This window comes from Prinia subflava, chromosome Z, assembly GCF_021018805.1.
Source record: "Prinia subflava isolate CZ2003 ecotype Zambia chromosome Z, Cam_Psub_1.2, whole genome shotgun sequence".
NCBI classification, from domain to species: Eukaryota; Metazoa; Chordata; class Aves; order Passeriformes; family Cisticolidae; genus Prinia; species Prinia subflava.
Window position 1 is genome coordinate 32,289,234 of NC_086283.1, and position 18,259 is coordinate 32,307,492.

At 40.9% G+C, this 18,259-nt stretch overlaps 1 protein-coding gene across 5 annotated transcripts in view; it reads left to right on the top strand.

The window, feature by feature from the left end:
• PLPPR1 (phospholipid phosphatase related 1) overlaps positions 1–18,259 on the top strand; it is a 144,385-nt gene that overhangs the window by 109,850 nt on the left and 16,276 nt on the right. For all 5 annotated transcript variants that reach the window (XM_063423300.1, XM_063423297.1, XM_063423296.1 and 2 more), the window contains one exon: positions 14,331–14,463. In XM_063423300.1, coding sequence (XP_063279370.1) covers positions 14,331–14,463 — 133 coding nt within the window. The remainder of the gene's footprint in view (positions 1–14,330; positions 14,464–18,259) is intronic.

Genomic DNA, 18,259 nt, shown 5'->3' on the forward strand with positions numbered 1-18,259 from the left:
CCTGAGAGAAGCAGAGAGGCTTAGGAACAGAGCCAGCTCACTGAAATGAATATGGAACAATGGCAGAAAGCTTCAAGGGCACTGTTCTCAAAGTTCTTTCCTTCTGGGGCTCAGGTCATAAAGTGGTGAATGAGGAGCTGGGATACAATGGAGTGAGGTAAACAGGCACTTCTGTTAACAGTGTCTCCAGGACCTTATGGTGGTGCCAGCCACATGCCAGTTTGTGAGGAACAATGCAGGGGTGTGGAAAATGTGTGTTCTCTTCATTAGAACTTCAGTATAATTCTTTTAGACAGTTTTACCACAGTGTATTAGGTTTTTGAGCAGAATACTGACAGTTTTTGGGTTTGAGCAGGCTAGAATATAAATTGTGGATTTCAATCTTTTTGACTTGAAATAAAAAAAAACACAACAAAGCCATTTTCTTGGTGTGGAAAAGTACTTACAACTGTTCTTTGCTATTGTTTTCATGAAACAACAACAACCACCCACTCCCAAAATAGAACGAGGTGAATAATTGAATTAAGATTTAACCCATTGAGTTTGTATCCTTGGAAAATTAAAAGTGAGCTGGCATTGCAACATTCAGCTGAAGATAGTGTTTCATTGCCTTGTATAGTTTTGCAAAATACAGTATTGATTCCTGGGGGCTGAGGACACCTGTTCAGGGTGTGATGGCCAAGACAAGAGTGTCTGAGGGAGCTCTCAGCTGTCCCTCATCCTCAGGAGCATCAATGATAGTGATCTTATCAGGGAAAACCTCTGCCCACCTAGGCAGGCTTGGGTCAGGGCCCTGCCTGAGGAGGGTGTCAAGGCAGAACTCAGCCACCCCTTGCCTTTGAAGATGCCTTTTCTCAATATAAATGTTGCTAAGTGTTTGCCACCTGTGTTTGACCATGGAGTGTCTCGGCTACATAGTGTCAATACTGGGTCCTGAGGGTAGCAGATAGGATGGCAGATCAGTATTCCTCAGGGGCTAAGACTAACTGTGAGGGTGATCTAATGAATTAAGGACATCACAGCACTAAGTGAAAGTCAGTAGAAGCCATGTTCTTAGTAGGGACTGTGGAGAAGAGGGAAACAGACTGTTCAGATCACAAGAGAAAACCTTGCAAGGGACTCCAGCTTCAAAAATGAAATGGATTAAAAAATTAGGAAAACTTTAACAGTGAGGGTAGGCAAACACTGAAGTGGAGGCTGTGGGATCTCCATCCTTGAAGACATGAGCTCCCATGTAGGGCCTGAAGAATATCCCTTTCCTGATTGCAGCTATTCTGATACAAACTTCAGAGACACCACAGTGTTAAAAGGGCAGAATTGCTTTTGGCCCAGCTCAAGCCAGTGTTGATGAAACACCCTCTGGAACATTGTGCAAAGATCACCTTTTGGTGAGTCCTGCTTCTGCCAGGGAGAGTGTGTGGAGTCATGCTGAAACTGGCTGATTAACCTTCATCTGCTGCTATTCTCTGTTTTTGATCACTCTGCATGCAGCTTGTCTCACAGGTAGCGTCTTCCTCATATCCCCATCTCCCCTTGGCGTCTATTCAAATGCTGGAGACTTGATTAATTTGATTCTATTTGTGACATTAAAAATGCAGCCACACACATCCTTGCATAGCATTTGGGAAATGTCATATGGCTTCCTAAATCTGTTCAGAACTGAGAGCAGTGATGTCCTAAGATCTAAGTTCAGTTTTGTCTGATGTAGAGATTTTTGTGTGTTATAGCATGTCCCTGGGTGGGGTTTCAGTGTAGAAAGTAGTGTTAAAAAGAACTGACTGTGTCACAAGGGTGCTGTCAGAGTAAAAAAGTGGAAGGACTTGAAAGCTTGCAGAAATCAGTATAACATGAATTTAATACCTAGGTTATAAATGCATAGCCAATTAAATTAATAAAGAATTGTATTAATAATTTACAATATAGAATTTCGAAAAAGCCACAAGCAAAAATCAGTGCCGAGCCCGAGATCAGCACTGGGTGAACTTTAGCTTCAACCTCCATCACACCAGAGCTCTACTGTTCACAAATTCAGTCTCTGCAGAGCCAGTTTATATACAGTTTTTCAGCTGGATATTGCCAGAAGTATGAGGGTATTGCCTCATACTTCTTCATAGCCTCCAGTTTCTTTTCATTTTCATGTAGTCATTTCCTCATTGCTGTGGGTTGAATAGGTCTCCCAGGAGAAATGAATACTTGCTTCAATTTCTGGGAACCATGTATTGGGATGCACACCCCGGATGATGGAGGCTAGATCCATATCGAGCGTTAATCTCTGGGTTGTTGTCAGATCAATCTCTGGAGAGGGCCCATCTCTTCTCAGAGCCACCCTTCTTTCTATTGCAAATTTTAGTCCTTGCCTGAGTTCCTGGCAAGGGTGTTTACCATTCCTGAACAATTTTTATTTCCAAGCCTGAGTGATTTTTGCCATACATTTTATAAAATGTGAATTGTTTTATACCACAGAATACAAACATGAATTATTTCACATCATATATCACACTAGGAAACACAGATCATGTCTACACTTCACATTTTCCCTAATATAGTAACTCCATTGTCTTGCTGTGATAGGAAATGACATCACTTGTACTTTGTCATGAAAAGCAGCGGAAGGAAGTCACTTTCTCAGAGAGACAGACTTGAGGCAGTCCCAAACTGTGAGCACAGTGGTACATCCTACATCTCTTCTGTTATAAATGCCAATCCACAAGTCAAATTAAAATATAATTTAGTTTATTAAAAGATCAAATTACAGAATTTCGGTAAAAACCCCCAGCGGAGTTACGGTGACGATTGGCCTGGGGAATCGTCAAGAGTGAACTGGGACGCAGCCTCTAGCGCACTGCCATCGCCCCAAAGTTCACAAATTTGCCTTGTTTGGGGCTCAGTTTTATACACTTTATTTTGCCCCTGGTGCTAGATTTCCCCATAGTCTCTTTGTTCCCAGGACTGGTTATTCAAATTCATGGTCATCTCAGGTCGCTGAAAAGATTTTCCTCTGGTACTTGGAGATGTCAATTTTGGGCTTCCTGTGGGTGAATGGAAACTGAAGTTTATGAATGGAAGGGCGTTCTTCTCTGGGCATCTGGGCGATGATGGTACTCTAATGACTCTGCTGCCCATGGGAGGAGAACTGATTTCTTATCTTAATGTGTCCTTCTTTCAGATGCCAATCTCCTCATCTCCAGTTCCAGGCACCTTATTGTATCCCCCTGAATAGTAGTTACTGGGTGGTGCTGCCTAGGAATTCTAATTCCATGGCTGGCTGGAATTTAAGTTACAATTTATTTTATATTTTACCAAACTGTGATTTTATTATGTTATTATCCCCAAAAACCATGAATTAACCCACTACATTTATTACATCTTCCATGCACCTTGGCTGGTGTTCCTCTTTCTTTTTCTGTGTGGAATTGCAGCTGAAATTAAAATGGTGGAAAGTTCCACACAACCCCAGTGTTCATTTGAAGTGTGAAAAAATACTAAAATGGTGTTTTCATGTTTGCCGTGAGTGAGTGAGTGAGTGAGGGAGTGAGTGAGTGAGTGAGTGAGTGAGTGAGTGAGTGAGTGAGTGAGTGAGTGAGTGAGTGAGTGGGTGGGTGAGTGAGTGAGTGAGTGAGTGAGTGAGTGAGTGACTGACTGACTGACTGACTGACTGACTGACTGACTGACTTAGTGACTGACTGACTTAGTGACTGACTGAGTGAGTGAAGGAGAAGCAGGAGGGCTGTGAGTGCCACCAAAGCTGCAGGAAAAAAACCCTCTCCAACAACATTTTTAGAGAATCAAGGCATTACTTTATTTCTTGCCACGATGTTGTTCTGGCCAGGATGTTCAACAGAAGTCATTTAATCCTCATGTAGCCCAGGTGTGCAGAGAAAATCATTCCATGACACACATATTTTACCAGATTTTTGGCAAATTTTATACAGTCAATATCCATAGATATTAATTGGTTTCATGTTCATTGCTTCCAAGTTAATTAATTCTTCGTATTTGATTTCCTATTGCTTGCAGGTATCTTCACCTCTGATGCTAATTAGGCCCTCATTCTTCTCTCTTTTTTCCCCACTATGGGTTTGTTGTTTAGAATTGATAGTCTATTAAGGCCCCTTATGGCCACTGATGGCTGTTACCTTTTGTATATCTTTTCTTCTGCTCTCAGTCTGTTGAGATGTTAAGATAATCAGGCCTTCACGTGATGGAACAATTCCCTGGAAAGGAACTCTGATTCCCTTCCCCTGGGGCAAAGGCAAACATATGTTGGACTTGATATCAAAGATCTTTTCCAAACTAGTTCATTCTGTGATCCTGTGAAAACTAACTAAAGTTATAAAATTTTAAAAAATATATAATTGGGATATTTTCCAACATGAAGTGCAGCCTCTGCCCACAGCATTGGGACAGTCAGGGCAGATCCCACTGGAGAAGTGAGGTAAGCAGCTTGAGTTGCAGTGAATCTGTAGTGGGTTTTCAAAGAGAAGAAGACAGGGAAGAGAAGACTGGGGCAGCAGGACTGTAGCACAGGAGGAACTGGATTTTGGCACTCTACATGCACAGGAGTTTGGACAAATATGTATAAAGAGAAATATTTTGGCTGCTGGAGAAGTAAGCAAAAGCACGGACAGGGAGTGAAGAAGGAATGCAGTCCTCAGCTTTGCTACAGCATTTGAACAGAGGTACAAGGCTGAAGCCGAGCTCTAGAAAGACCGGGGGCTAGAGAGACGTGAGACCAACCAGTATGGTTTTAAGCATGTACTCCGGTTTATTCACCCAGATGGCGGGTTATATACAGAGTGAGTCGTTTACATTTAGCAGGTGCACTGTGATAGGCAGTGGACATACAGAAGTATGTAAGCTATTGCAGTTTAAGGTAGCCACCGTGTCTTCCCAGTAACTGTTCCATGCTAGTAGCACCCCTACCGTAACACATTCCCAGTAACAGATAACCTTATCTGGTACTACGTATGCTGGACGTACTAGGCCTACTAGGCCCTGGCCTGAGGCCTGGTCTGAGGCCCAGCTGTGGATAGCTCTGCCTTATGATCTAAGTTATCCTGTTCCTGCTACAAATTCCCCCTTTTTCTTTAGAGCTATCCAAACTGGGTCTGTGACATGGTTGGCTGCTTTAACATACACTATTATAAGCAAAGCACTACTTGAGTTACCCAAGAAAAACCCTAAGATCTTAGCTGCTAAAAGCAAAAAGATGAAAGCACATTATATTCAGTCCTTGCTCTTCATTCATACACAGGTTCTAGATTAAAGTTTCAAATCATCTGCTGTCTCTTCTTCTTCTGCGTGTACTTCTCTGTTGTCACTGGGTAGCCAAGGTTACTTCCGTCAACGCAGCTGCAATGATGCGTCTCTGTTGCTGTCTCGCTGTCTGGTTGGTAGCTTTCGTTAGTATCTCATTGAGTCTACAGCTCGCAGAAAAGAAACTAAAACAGACCTGGTATGTAAATTAGCATTCTCAGAGGCAAGGGAATAGAATCGAAGTTCTACATACTAATGAAAGTGATAAGCAATTATCAACTTATTTCTGCTATCACCCCAGAGACTGCAAACTGCTGAATTGCTTTTCTTTAGTGAACCTTGATATCTTTTTCCCGGGCAAGGATAACAAGCTTCATTTCAAACTGATTCAGCTGTCATTCTGATCTGATCAAATTGTCAAGTTAAGATAACTTGCATATCATTTTTGGAGCAGAAACCTCTGGGCTTCGTTAACAAACAACATCCGTCCAAGTTAAAATTAGAGTTTGGCCAGAACTCAAACTTTAAGTTGGAGTGATGTTCTTTAGTATATCTTTTAAAAACAATCTCTAAAAACAATAAACACAAAATGCCTAAAATACAACAAACTGTCATAATATCATTACATAAAAGAGACACTTAAAATTTAAGATGAAAAATTGGTCAGATCACTTGGGAACTCGTCCTGTCTGGAACTTTTCTTGAAAACAGTTGAGTACCAATTGGAACAATCACAGGATCAACACCTGATGGAAAAATCATCAATGATGCTTCAGGTATCTCTCTCCAAGACCTTCTGAAAAACACTTAAAGCTTTAACAAACTGAAATGCAATGTCTCGACTCACACACGAGGTACCAAAACAAGCCCCAAATCTCATTTCAAGCGAAATGTGTAACACAGTTAAAAGAATCAAATGAAGCTTCAAAAGGACATGCTAAAACATTGCATAAAACATACAAGATTACAAAAGAGACAAACTATATACTTAACATGACACTTAAGAAAAAATTCTGACTTGCACTTAATAATACAACCATATCTGTTAACAACATTTATGAAATATTTAAATGACTAAAAAAATAAATAAAATCATTTAAAATGACAAATGCTTGTCAGAAAACCCTATAGACAAATAACACAACATAAAAACTCAACTAGAATATCAATTTACAAATGCTACTAATTTATATACTTAACATGTCATCGAATTATATTTTAAAACTCTTATCTTTTAAAACTCTCATACACTAGGACAACTCACAACTAACAATACAATCAATGATCTAACAATTTGCATCGTTTTAAATCATCTTTATCAATGTTCTGTTATTATCATTTCAGTTACAACTGCTTTTTCCAGTGTTTGTTTTTTTTGTTGTTGTTGTTGTGTTTTTTTGGGTTTTTTTTGTTACAAGCATCCTCCTGCCCAGGAAGATTGCTGGCTCTGCCAACTGTCTCTTGAGTTTTGGGTAGTACAAAATGCCGTGAATCATGTTTCCAAAAGCTCTTATGTGGCTGACAAACATGGACTTTACTAGTACAATTTCAGCCTGTAGATTACTTAGCTGTTTCAGGAAACATTATTCTCAACTCACAGGCTGTGGTCGAAGCTGGGAAGATTTGCTATTTGGAGAACCTGGGAGAAGGTCACTCAGCTTGAGAGAATTTGTGCCACATGACTTTGCTCAGCAGAAGGCTGGGCCGTCATGGCCCTGAATTCAAGTTACCTCTATCATAACATATCTTGACCCCCTCAAAATCTACACTGACTGAAAAGTCCCACTGGCTAAAGCTCCCTACCCTTGTCCCATTCTGTCAGGCATGGGGACATCACGGCTCTCAGCTCTCTCACTAGTGCTATCACTGAACAAAACATACCACCACAGCCCTCAGGCTCTGAAACTCATCCCCTGGGCACACTACTGTGCTTCCCCATCGCTGCAGCACAGGACATGCTCTCCTAGGACTAAGCCAGCACAAACTCCTTGAGAAATGACCTACTGGTCACTGCCTCAACCTGCCAAGGAGGGGTCATAAAAACAGATTCTCTCAGGCCATTCACTCCCCCACTTCAGGAGTGAAAAAGCAGTGAAAATTAATGTGCAAGACAGCCTTCCCTCATCTCTCTCTCCCAGCACAGAAGACCAAACCCAAGAGCAGTAGCACAGCCTCTCTGCACAAACAGATGTGCCAGGGGCTGGCTTCTGCCAGCTGCACCCACCTCTCTAGGCAGGACAACAACGCTGAGAGTTCTGAGATGAGGCTTTGTTCAGCTCTGAGTCATTCTCAAAAACGACTACTAGAAGACGTAGCAGTAAAGCAAGGGACTACTCCAGCTGGAGTTGTCAGCTAGAGCCCTCTCAGCACCACTTACTCAAATGTAGCTAGTAGGGCACTAATGACTATTTTCTATGTAATTTTAAATCTAGTTTCCTTTTTTTTTTAATAACTAAACTTTACAAGTTAAACAACTATACCTTTTACAAATTATAAAGCACTCTTTAAATCAACTAACTCTTAAATCTAACATAAGTAAGTCTCAACAAAAATCTACAACTCTCATTAACCTTATAAAATCTATACGTGTGGTAACTCACTAAAAGTTCATAACTAATTAAACTCCTTAACACTTAAATATAGGCTTAAACTTATCAGGGCCCAAATCTTAAAAACAAGCCTTAAAACTATATGTTTAACAATAATTACCTTAAACTCAAATTAAATCACACAAAAATCAATTTTAACAACATCAAAATGTAGAAACAACTCATCCTTACACAGAGTTAATAACTCTAGCTAAAAACTCATTTCTATTTCATTTTTTTACTTTATCTTTTTCATGGTAGGATGTATCTTTTTCACATTGTATTTCTCACACAATGATAGATGCGTTTACAATAGAGGGACAGATGACTACTTCTTTTTCTGTTGTTTTCTTGCAATGTCCGCATGTTGTATGTTTTGACTATCTCTGTTTAGCAACCCTGAAAGCTTCCTGGGTAATGGCACGACATAAGGTCAAGTTAAGATGCTTGCTTGTCTTCAAAGACGACACTGACAGGCTCTGCACTCACTGGAGAAGGGGGTAAGGAGATGTCAGAGCCCAGTCTGTCGGCTAGTGCAGTTGATTGGCAGACTGCAGGGGCGCAGGAGCCTTTAATCGAGCTGATGGTGTACTGGCATTCTTATTAGTAGACATCTTGCTTGTTATATTTTTGAGCGGGACAGATGAAAACAAGGCTCGGCCAGGAACACTGCCGGTCGCTCCGCTGCTGCCGCCCTGAGATCCGCCTCCTTGCTGCATCACTTGTGCCCTCCTTGTTCCGCCTTCGGCCCCGCCTGCCATCTCATCTTTCGCACCGCCTCCCAGGTCTGGCAGCTGAGCCACTTCCTGGTTGTCTTCATTCTGCTTGGGAGCTGGAGAGAGCATTTCCTGCCCTGTGCCTGTGTAGCCGGCCAGAGACGAACAAAGAGAGGGGCAAAGCGGAGCTGCATTCTCACTCTCGGAATGCGTGGAATGCATGGAATGCAGACCAAAGAGCCTCATTATTTTAGGCAGCTTTTTCATCTCTTTTGGCTCGGAGAGGGACGTTTTTGAACCAGAAAGACAGGGAAACGTCTTTTCTATGGCTAAAATTGCAGTTTTACAGTTTGCAGTGAATATTTGCAAAGTATTTATCGCTTTTTTCCAAATTACACCTAACTCTGAACGAATCTTTGCTCTTTTTCCTGGTAAAACTACAACGTCCCTTAACAATCTGCCTTTCTCTTTCCATCCTGCTTCACTGCAAAGAAACGATGGCTGATTTAGCTTTCGTTCTTTCTGAACTCATAGGGCTACCCGATTTATATCAGACTCTTTGATTTTTTCGCCTCTTTTCGAGACAATGGATGCTAAAAGCTGCACGGCAGCCAAGAAGTCCCGGTCCATGAATGAATCCATCTGCGTCTATCGCTCTTACCTTCTCTCTGCTGACAGTGGGTGGCACTGTAGCCCTTCTAAACAATCCAATTGACAGACGCTCCCCGATCTGCCCCGGGTATTCAGGACTGGAGTCCGCAAGCGATACACACACATCCTAAATCAAACGAGGTCTTCAGTATTTAAGCCTTATATCTCACAGCATCTAAGCCATATATTTCAGCATCTAAGCCTTATATTCCAGCATCTAAGCTTTATATTTCAGTATTTATCCAGGGCTCAGTTTCTGTATTCGGGCACCAATTGAAGCCGAGCTCTAGAAAGACCGGGGGCTAGAGAGACGTGAGACCAACCAGTATGGTTTTAAGCACGTACTCCGGTTTATTCACCCAGATGGCGGGTTATATACAGAGTGAGTCGTTTACATTTAGCAGGTGCACTGTGATAGGCAGTGGACATACAGAAGTATGTAAGCTATTGCAGTTTAAGGTAGCCACCGTGTCTTCCCAGTAACTGTTCCATGCTAGTAGCACCCCTACCGTAACACATTCCCAGTAACAGATAACCTTATCTGGTACTACGTATGCTGGACGTACTAGGCCTACTAGGCCCTGGCCTGAGGCCTGGTCTGAGGCCCAGCTGTGGATAGCTCTGCCTTATGATCTAAGTTATCCTGTTCCTGCTACACAAGGCCAATGTCCTGAATGAGAAAATCTGATAAAAAGGAACAAAGGGGGTTAAAAATCTGGGCCCATCCGTGGCTGTCAGCATCATTAATAATTACTCTTCTAAACTTTTTTTTTTTCTAAACAATTCTTCGAGTCGGCTCCCCACCCTTATCCCACTGCAAAATTACCACATAAGGGCAGCTCTAGGATGCCACTATTCGGCAGCCTCCTCTTGGTTGTACTACAGACACGTTCCTGGATACTACTTTAGTTTATCCTCACAGAAACAGGTCTTCTTGATGTTTATTTTTTTTAAAAAAATTGTTTTTTAAACAAAGTTGTACAAATGATCCTTTGTGTGACTTTATCAGAAAGTGGTATAAGAAAAAAAAAAACCCATGTCCCTTTAAAAGCAATAGTTGCTTTACTTTGTTGATTAAATTGATAATTAAATTTATGAACTGTCAGTAATGTGCACAGGAGTGCAGATAGTGTCAGGGGCTAATGCTGTGCTGAGAACTTGAAAGAAGACATTTCACTGTCTGAAAATGTCAGCTGCAGGACTATCATGGATAAAAGACTGTTGAAGAGGAAAATGGACAGATAATTTTATCGGCTGGGTCAGGATGAGCCAGGAAATAAGTAAAGCATGTGCAGCAGAGGGCTTTGAGAGCTGAATATTGAGGGACAAGTATTTCGTGACACAGCCAGTAATGGGAAGGCAGGGAAAATTGAAGAAATTTTCTCACTGAAGAGGTTGAAATCAGCAGAGGAAAAGTGACTGCTGAGTAGGTACTCTAATTCATACTGGGGCTTTGGGTCATCCTTGTATTTTTACCTGCTAGTAATAGGAAACAGAATGTGAGCAAGAGTTCTCAAGCAATATGTCCTCAGGGTAGAAGACCTGCTATCGCTATTGAGTTCAGGAAACCAAGAATAAAAACACATTCAGGGCACTGCCTATTACCTGCACCGTGCCAGACTGCAGATCACTTGTGCTTTCAAACCAGTGCAATTTTTCTGACAGTTCTACTGTCTAATAAAGCCAGTATGATACAGAAATTCATTAACCATGCATTGTCTTCCCAAATGGAAATAAACACAGTTTGCTTGCTCTTTTCTTTTTCCACCCATATTTGGATAGAGTCTATATTTAGATATCAGCTATAGAACTGATTTGTAACCATTCCTGGAGTGCTGATTCTGTTTTGTCAGGAGCTGAGGTACTCAGTAGTGCCAGTGATTGATTCTGGACTACTTGGCTAGATGTGGACCCTGCTCATGCAGCATCATCAGGGTTTAAATTATGAGGATCAGTGGAGTTACTTGATTTCAGAAATGCCTGGTGGAAAAAACCAAACAAGTTCTTTGAGAACTATTCAGACCACATTCAGCTGCATATAGACAGATTAGCTTTCAGAATCAGGTGTCCAATTGCACATTGAATTTTTAAGAAACAGCAAGGCTGACTTTCTAGACAGCCCATATTAACCATCTAAGAAAACAAATTACAGCAACTAAATTCAGTGCCAGAGATGACATGACAAGAATGGTCTAGTTATATGAATCCTACATATAATCTACATACTACAAAGAATCACTTTGTGTCACCACACAAACACAGCTTTATTGCCATATACCTAAACTCTGCATTAAACAGAAGGCAGTATTCATTTTTAAAAATCAAAATTTGAGCTCTTATGTATAGGAAATCTGGAATAATCCCGCTTAAACCAATGGAATGGAATTGAACAGACTTACAGCCTGGCAAAATTTACTCCTAAATCTAAGTGTAACCAATCTCTTCACGTGGGAGTTGCTAGGAGTATGCCAGACAGCTAGATTTATAGAAACAAAGGTGAGAATTTTAAAGCAGGAAAATACGCCGTTAGCTTCTAATATAAAGGAGCTTTAAAGATGGGTATATTGTTACAGGAGGACTATTAGAATGTTTTATACTTAAGTCTCTGGTATTTGAAAACTTTAGGATATTTTGAAGTGAGTAGCTCCTGTGTTCAGAGAGTAGAATACCCTCAGGGTGTGAATGGTCTCTCAGTGTGTAGGTACAGCCCCAGGCAGGCAGAGAGCCAAAGCAGTAATTCAAACTTCTGAACTTTATAATAATTCAAATGATAAATGGTTTGAAACTGTGCCACTTTCAAACTACTTTAGTATAAATGGTCTTTTTCTTAATTCCCAGCCCTGTTGTTAGTGAGCTAAGCTTATCGAACTGCTTGCCAATTCTGTTAAGAGCAGATGGAGTGAAATGGGATAAAGGCAATATTTCAGTGCAGCTCCATACATCAGCTCCCCTCCAGATGCCATTATTGACATGCATTTTACAGCTCAACATCTCTTGCCATCAGTGGGTAGAATTATAAAGAGGTTGAGCATACTTGGCTTGAATGTCAATACTCAGTAAGGATGCTCATCTGACTTAATAAGGATGAATTGTTGCCCTTGAAACAACACACCATTCCAGCAGTCAGAATGAACTAAGGTGACTTCCCTGACATTTATACTAATTCCAGGTGTCTGTGCCACCCTATGTGTACGTACACAAACACCTCTGTTATGTATTTCTATGACTGTTCCCTAACACTATGGATTTCTCTTGTGTATGTCCTGTAATAATGTATTAAATTAATAATTTCTTCCAATTCAGGCTTTTTTTTTGATTATTTTATTGTAAAGACTTAATAACAAATCCTGTATTTCTAAAAGAGTCACAGTTTATCTTTCTAAAGCCTGCTGACAGAACACGATAGGTGATATTGTCAGAAGTTCCCGCTGTGTGTGGACTGTCATTGCCTCTAAAGCCTGTAATTAAATTCTGTCCAGCTTTAGTGAGGGTAGATAGGCCTCAGTGCAAATTACTTCTAAGTGCTTAAGAAATAATGATCCTACTCCTATGGGAAGCAGCTATTACATTTATAGAAAGCATGAATGTTCAGACCATACAAAAATATGTAATACATAATACATATGTACTACATACAGCTAACATCATGATTAGTGGTGCTGTGAAGACTTCATTTTTGATAATAGAACATTTAGTCAAATAATTGTAATAAATGCCAAGCCAATTCCAAATTAATAAATGATTTTATTAATTTTAGAAAAATCAATGAACAGAATTACAGGTAAGCCAACAATCAAAGAATCAGTGTCGAGTCCTGGGATTAGCACTGGGTGAACCTAGCTATGGCCTCTATCACGCTGTAGCTCCCCCGGTTCACGCTTTCGGTTCTGTGAGTCCAGTTTTTACAGTTTCTTTGGCGGGACAGAGAATTACTTCATGCTTTCTTTGTCCCTTCAGTTTTCCTTCATATTCATGGAGATTTATGCTCGCTGTTCCGGTTGGTTGAATCAGTTTTCCTTCATATTCATGGAGATTCATCCTTGTCGTTAGGTCAGTTGAATAGTTCTTCTGTGGGGAGATGAATATTAGATATGACTTCTAGGAATCGCTTATTGAGGTGTGTGTCCCTGATGGCGGAGCAAGGTCCATTTCAGTGGTAATGGGTCATTTGCAATCCCATCTCCAGAGAGGACCAATCTTCCTCGGACCTCCTCTCCTTTTCTCTTGTAAATTTGGTCATTCCCCAGTTCCCTGCAAAGGTCGTTCTCCAATTCCATCTACCCCAGTCTCCTATGATTTTACCATTTATTTCAAAGGACACAACTTGATTTATATTATACATACATTATAAATGCAAATTATCCCACATTATTTATCACATATTTTTCTTTGTCACAGTATTTTAATAACAACAATCCTTGGTTATTACCAACGTTTCTGTTACTGCCAACAGTCCTTGGTTGGCTCCATGGCCATCCAGGAGCTATCAGTGTTTCAGACATACACATTACCCCCTTATCTTCTGGGAATTGAGAGCTCAAAAAGGATCTCACTTTGAACCATTGTTTAGAGGGCCACAAGAGAGCTGGCTTTAGTTATGGTAATCTTCCATCCTGGGCACAATTCAAGTTGGTAGCTTTTTCGGAAAGCTCAGCAACAAAAATATTATTTCACTTGACAGACAAGAAAAATAAGTTTCCAAGGCTGTTCATGAAAAAACAGGTGCTCGTCAGACAGCAGAGTTCCTGGGAACAGTGTTTTTGATGCATTCAACAGGGGCTTAGTCCCGATGCAGCTCATCAAGGCCAAGGTTTAATGAGCATTTTGCAGTTCATAGTGCAACCAGGGGAGGGGGGAGAGATGCACCACCACAATACACCCAACAAGTGAAGTCAGCTTCTCTGGGTCTCTGGGTCTCTGCACCACTCAGTGCAGGAATGATCCCTCTCCGGGGTGGGAGCTGGGTTTGTGTCAGTCATGCTGAGCCCCTCAGTGCTAGTGCAGTATCCCCAAAACACACGGCTGTGTAGTAGTGTCTGTGGGGTGGAACTAGTCACCCATGTTTTAATGTTTGTTCATGTAATTTTTAACCTTCTGTTTATCTCCCTTTCCTTGGCAGATTTTTATTGGTGAGGTATCCATGTATTTCATAAAGTCAACCCGACAAACTCTCATTATTCAAGAGAAAACTATTTTGACTGGAGAGTGCTGTTACCTGAACCCACTGCTTCGAAGAATAATACGTTTTATAGGTAAGCATCCTGTGCACTGCAAGCTCAGACACTGCTTGCACCAAACCAGGATGAAACACCCTGACAAAGTACATCACAAAATTAATTAAGCTGTGAAATCTTTGCAGGCATCTTCCACCTTAGAGGGATAGTCCCCTCAGGATTTCCAAGGTAACTTTCAAAATTTGTTATATCATGCTGCCTGGACCTTGTTTAGATCATATTCTGCTGAACTTAATGCTTTTTTGAGACCCGTAAAGAAAGGTTATACCAATCAAATTCTTATATGAATAAATCCATCATTGCTAGTTTATGTGAGCTACCCATTGTAGTTACAAATTTGTCCTCACCAGCTCATCTATTTGGCATTTTTCTTTTCAGCTCTAATTTTAACATGCATAGCTCTGCCATAATGTTCAGCTGAGCACAGTGTAAAAAAGCCCAGAGCTCACTTCAAAATAGTATTATAATTTTCATTGTATTTGGTTTTTCTTAGAGCTTTCATTGAGTTCATTGCTGAGAAATGAAGTTCTGTCATTAAATCATTTGGAGGTTGCTTTATATGGTGCTTGCAAACTGCTTTACCTTCTTCACACTGTTGATGAGTCCCAAGTTTGTGCATGGGATGGGAGGTCTGGCTGATGGCATGGGCCAGTGGCTCCTCAGATGTCTCCCCACTGGCCAAGAGGGGCTTTGCCCACAGAACGTCACAGCACTGCCCTCCTTGTGCACTCTCAGAAGTGAAGCACCCTCACACACTGGCTCTCAGAGAGCTGAGAACCAATTCATGGTCTGACTTAGAACAAGCAATGGGGAGAAAAAAGCTGAAAGTTTCTGGGGTGCTTCCTCCTTGTCACTGCTGAATTTCTGAGCTTTACCTGGAATGAGAATGTCTGCTGTGGCTGTGGCAAGTACTGCATTGCTTCCATGGAGCACACCTGGCTGCAGGCAGGGATACTTCTTCAGAGCAAAGAGTTGAAGGTCTTACCCTGTACTAGCATATTCATCATCAGCAAATATATGCTGCAAGGAGGAAGAACTGTGGTTTTCCTTCTCCTTCAGCTCCCTCTGTGCCTCCTGCTTTATGCGTGGAAGGTAGAGAATGATATGTGCCTTTGCCACCATGGAGGTGGAAGCAAATGACCTGTGTTTTGTACCTCAGGCCTGGTCCGCGTGCTGCTGATGGGAACAAAAAGACACAAATGCAGTGAAAAGTAAAACACCCTTGAATTTCACGTAACTTCCAGGATATATTGATGGACAGCAAACTGCCTTTAAGAGGTACCAGTGTCCACTGGGCCACTCAAGGATTTTTGGCTATTCCAGCACATTTGGCATGTTGCAAAGTCCCAATCAAACACTTGCCTGAGAGATCAGCACTAGAAGTCCTTAGATCATGGAGGCTAAGTACCTGCTCAGTGTGTTTTCTTACAGTTAGCTTTATTCTTTAACATTCATGCTTTTGTTTCTTGTCTGGTGGAAAAGACAGGGGTAGCAATGATATAGTAGACTCTCAGTAGAAGGACAATAAACCATGGTAGGGAAATGAATCTTGGCTTTGCAGCTGTGTTTTCCTGAGAAAAATGAAGTTAATTTTGTTAGAAAAGGTTTGAAGTATTTGCCTTGTCTTAAATTACACTGAGTGCTTGTTTTCTTCTGAAACCATTTCCCTGCCTTTGCAGTGAAACAAGAAGTAGAATTTGTTGGATGAAATAATTTATGAAAGGAACTGAAGATAATTGCATGATTTACATTCTGCATTTCCACCTGTGTTTTGAAAATTTGGCATGGACTGAGCAGCTGTACTCTGTGTCTGGATGATCCAGGGAAGTTAGCTCCATACAGCTGCCTACTCTAAAATGAAGCTTCCCAGGTTCTTGGCTGTGCAAAAACAACCAGGCTGCTTGTACATGGATTTCTCTGTGTGTGCCTTCTCTTGATAAACCTCAGGGCCAAAAGTTACAGAGCTGATTAACTACGTTCTCGTGCAAGTATATTCTCTTCCGTAGCAAGCAGTCTGGCTTATGGCAAAAAAGTTTGCTGCCAATTTAATTTTGGTACTCAGATATTTGAGCAAGTCTTAATGAGTACCTACAAAAAGTAGTTACTTAACTCCTTGGAAAATTGCCTTATAAGGCATTACAGTTTATATTACTTGAAAGGATGAGAAAAATCTGGCAATATGTCTAGGTCCTTATGTGTCAGGGAAAATGAACACTACTGTCTGACCCTGCAAGGCACATCATGAACAACTTTCAGAGTTGTGGGTTCCAAATTTTAGGTGGGCAAAAAGGCTTTTTCTCGCCCCCTAACTCCATAATGGAAGTTGCTGGGAAATGATGGGATTTTAAGAATTGTAGCCTAAATTTGCGTTCCACAAAACAAGCAGAAAGCTGTAGATACTTTGCTGAACATTAATTTATATTTTGCAAGGAAAGACATGCAAAAAGGAAAACTTCAAGTTGTCGTTTGGTTCTGTGAAAGACAAGGACCCTTGTAATACAATCTCCATTGAATCTTTTGGGTTTGGTTACTAGATTTTAGCTTTTCTGCTCTTTCTTTTCCTTCACGTATACAGCATTAAGGACTTTTTTGCACTTTGAAAGTGGAGCAAAACAAACTACAGCTTTTCTGGAATGCTAACAAATCCCCATGTTTCTTTTCTGTTTTTTTCCTGTCTTGTTTACTCTGCTCTCTCCTTGTTTCCTCCTTGTTTTCCTCAAGGTCTCAGCACACATCTGTTTCTAAGAGCCTTTCCTTCTGAGTTCAGTCTTGACTCTGAATGTTGAGCTTTGTATTAAATCTCTCCCTGATTCTTTGTCTACCTGAAGCAGAACCACAATTTCTCCTTGTTTCCTGGCCCAGATAGGAATCCTTCATGCTGATAGACATCTGCTTTTGTGGCAAAAGACTGCCTCTCACCTTGCTGCAGTGTATATCAAGTTCCATATCACAGCCTAGATTGGTAAAACCTGCTATGTTCCCTATATTTAGCAAACCATTTTATCAATGAAAAAAGCTGGCTGCGCTTGGAAACTTTTACAGACTTTAATGTATGCTGCAATTTGCTCCATCTTCCTCTTTATCTTTTATGCTTTCACAGACTTTTTAAATAAGATTTTGAGGTCAAACTAGTGGTGTGCAATTGCCTCAGAACAGTTTTTTTCTAATATTGCTGCTGCACTACATTACTTTAGGCACATCCTCTTTCCTCCCTCCTCTCCCTACCCTTCCCAGCAGTTCCATCATCAATTTCTGATGCCAAAACTTGATGTTTAGGTGCTGAACCTTTGGGAAAGTCATTAGTAAGGGTGGCTGTTTCCTGGGCTTCTGCCTCTTCTCCCTGTCTCCCAACTTGAGCATATGCAGCCTTTTGTGTCTTTATTCATTCTGTCTTGTAATTTCACATCCACCGCTTTATTAACGTTGTTCCAGTTTGCATTTGCTTCTGTGTTCTACTTAATCCTTTGCATTGCAAACAGAGATTATGAAATATTGTAATGAATGGTTTCAGTCAAGGTTTTAGTCTTTTTATGTACAGCTGCTGTCATACCCCCAGGAACAGGGATTCAGACCTCCCTGACCCAGTCTGATGGGGTGACTGTGGTATATATTGTGTTGCATTTCATTATAATAGGTTTCTAATCCACATGATTGTCTACCTGCAAAGCCCTGATAAAATGCAAGTAGCCCCCTTTTAGTTCAGCTATCTAGAAATTCAGCATGCTTCATCAGCTTGTTACCAGTGCCTTTACTTCAGATGCGCATAATTTGCCTTTAACAAATGGTGCAGATTGCTTTCTTTTGACAATTTAAT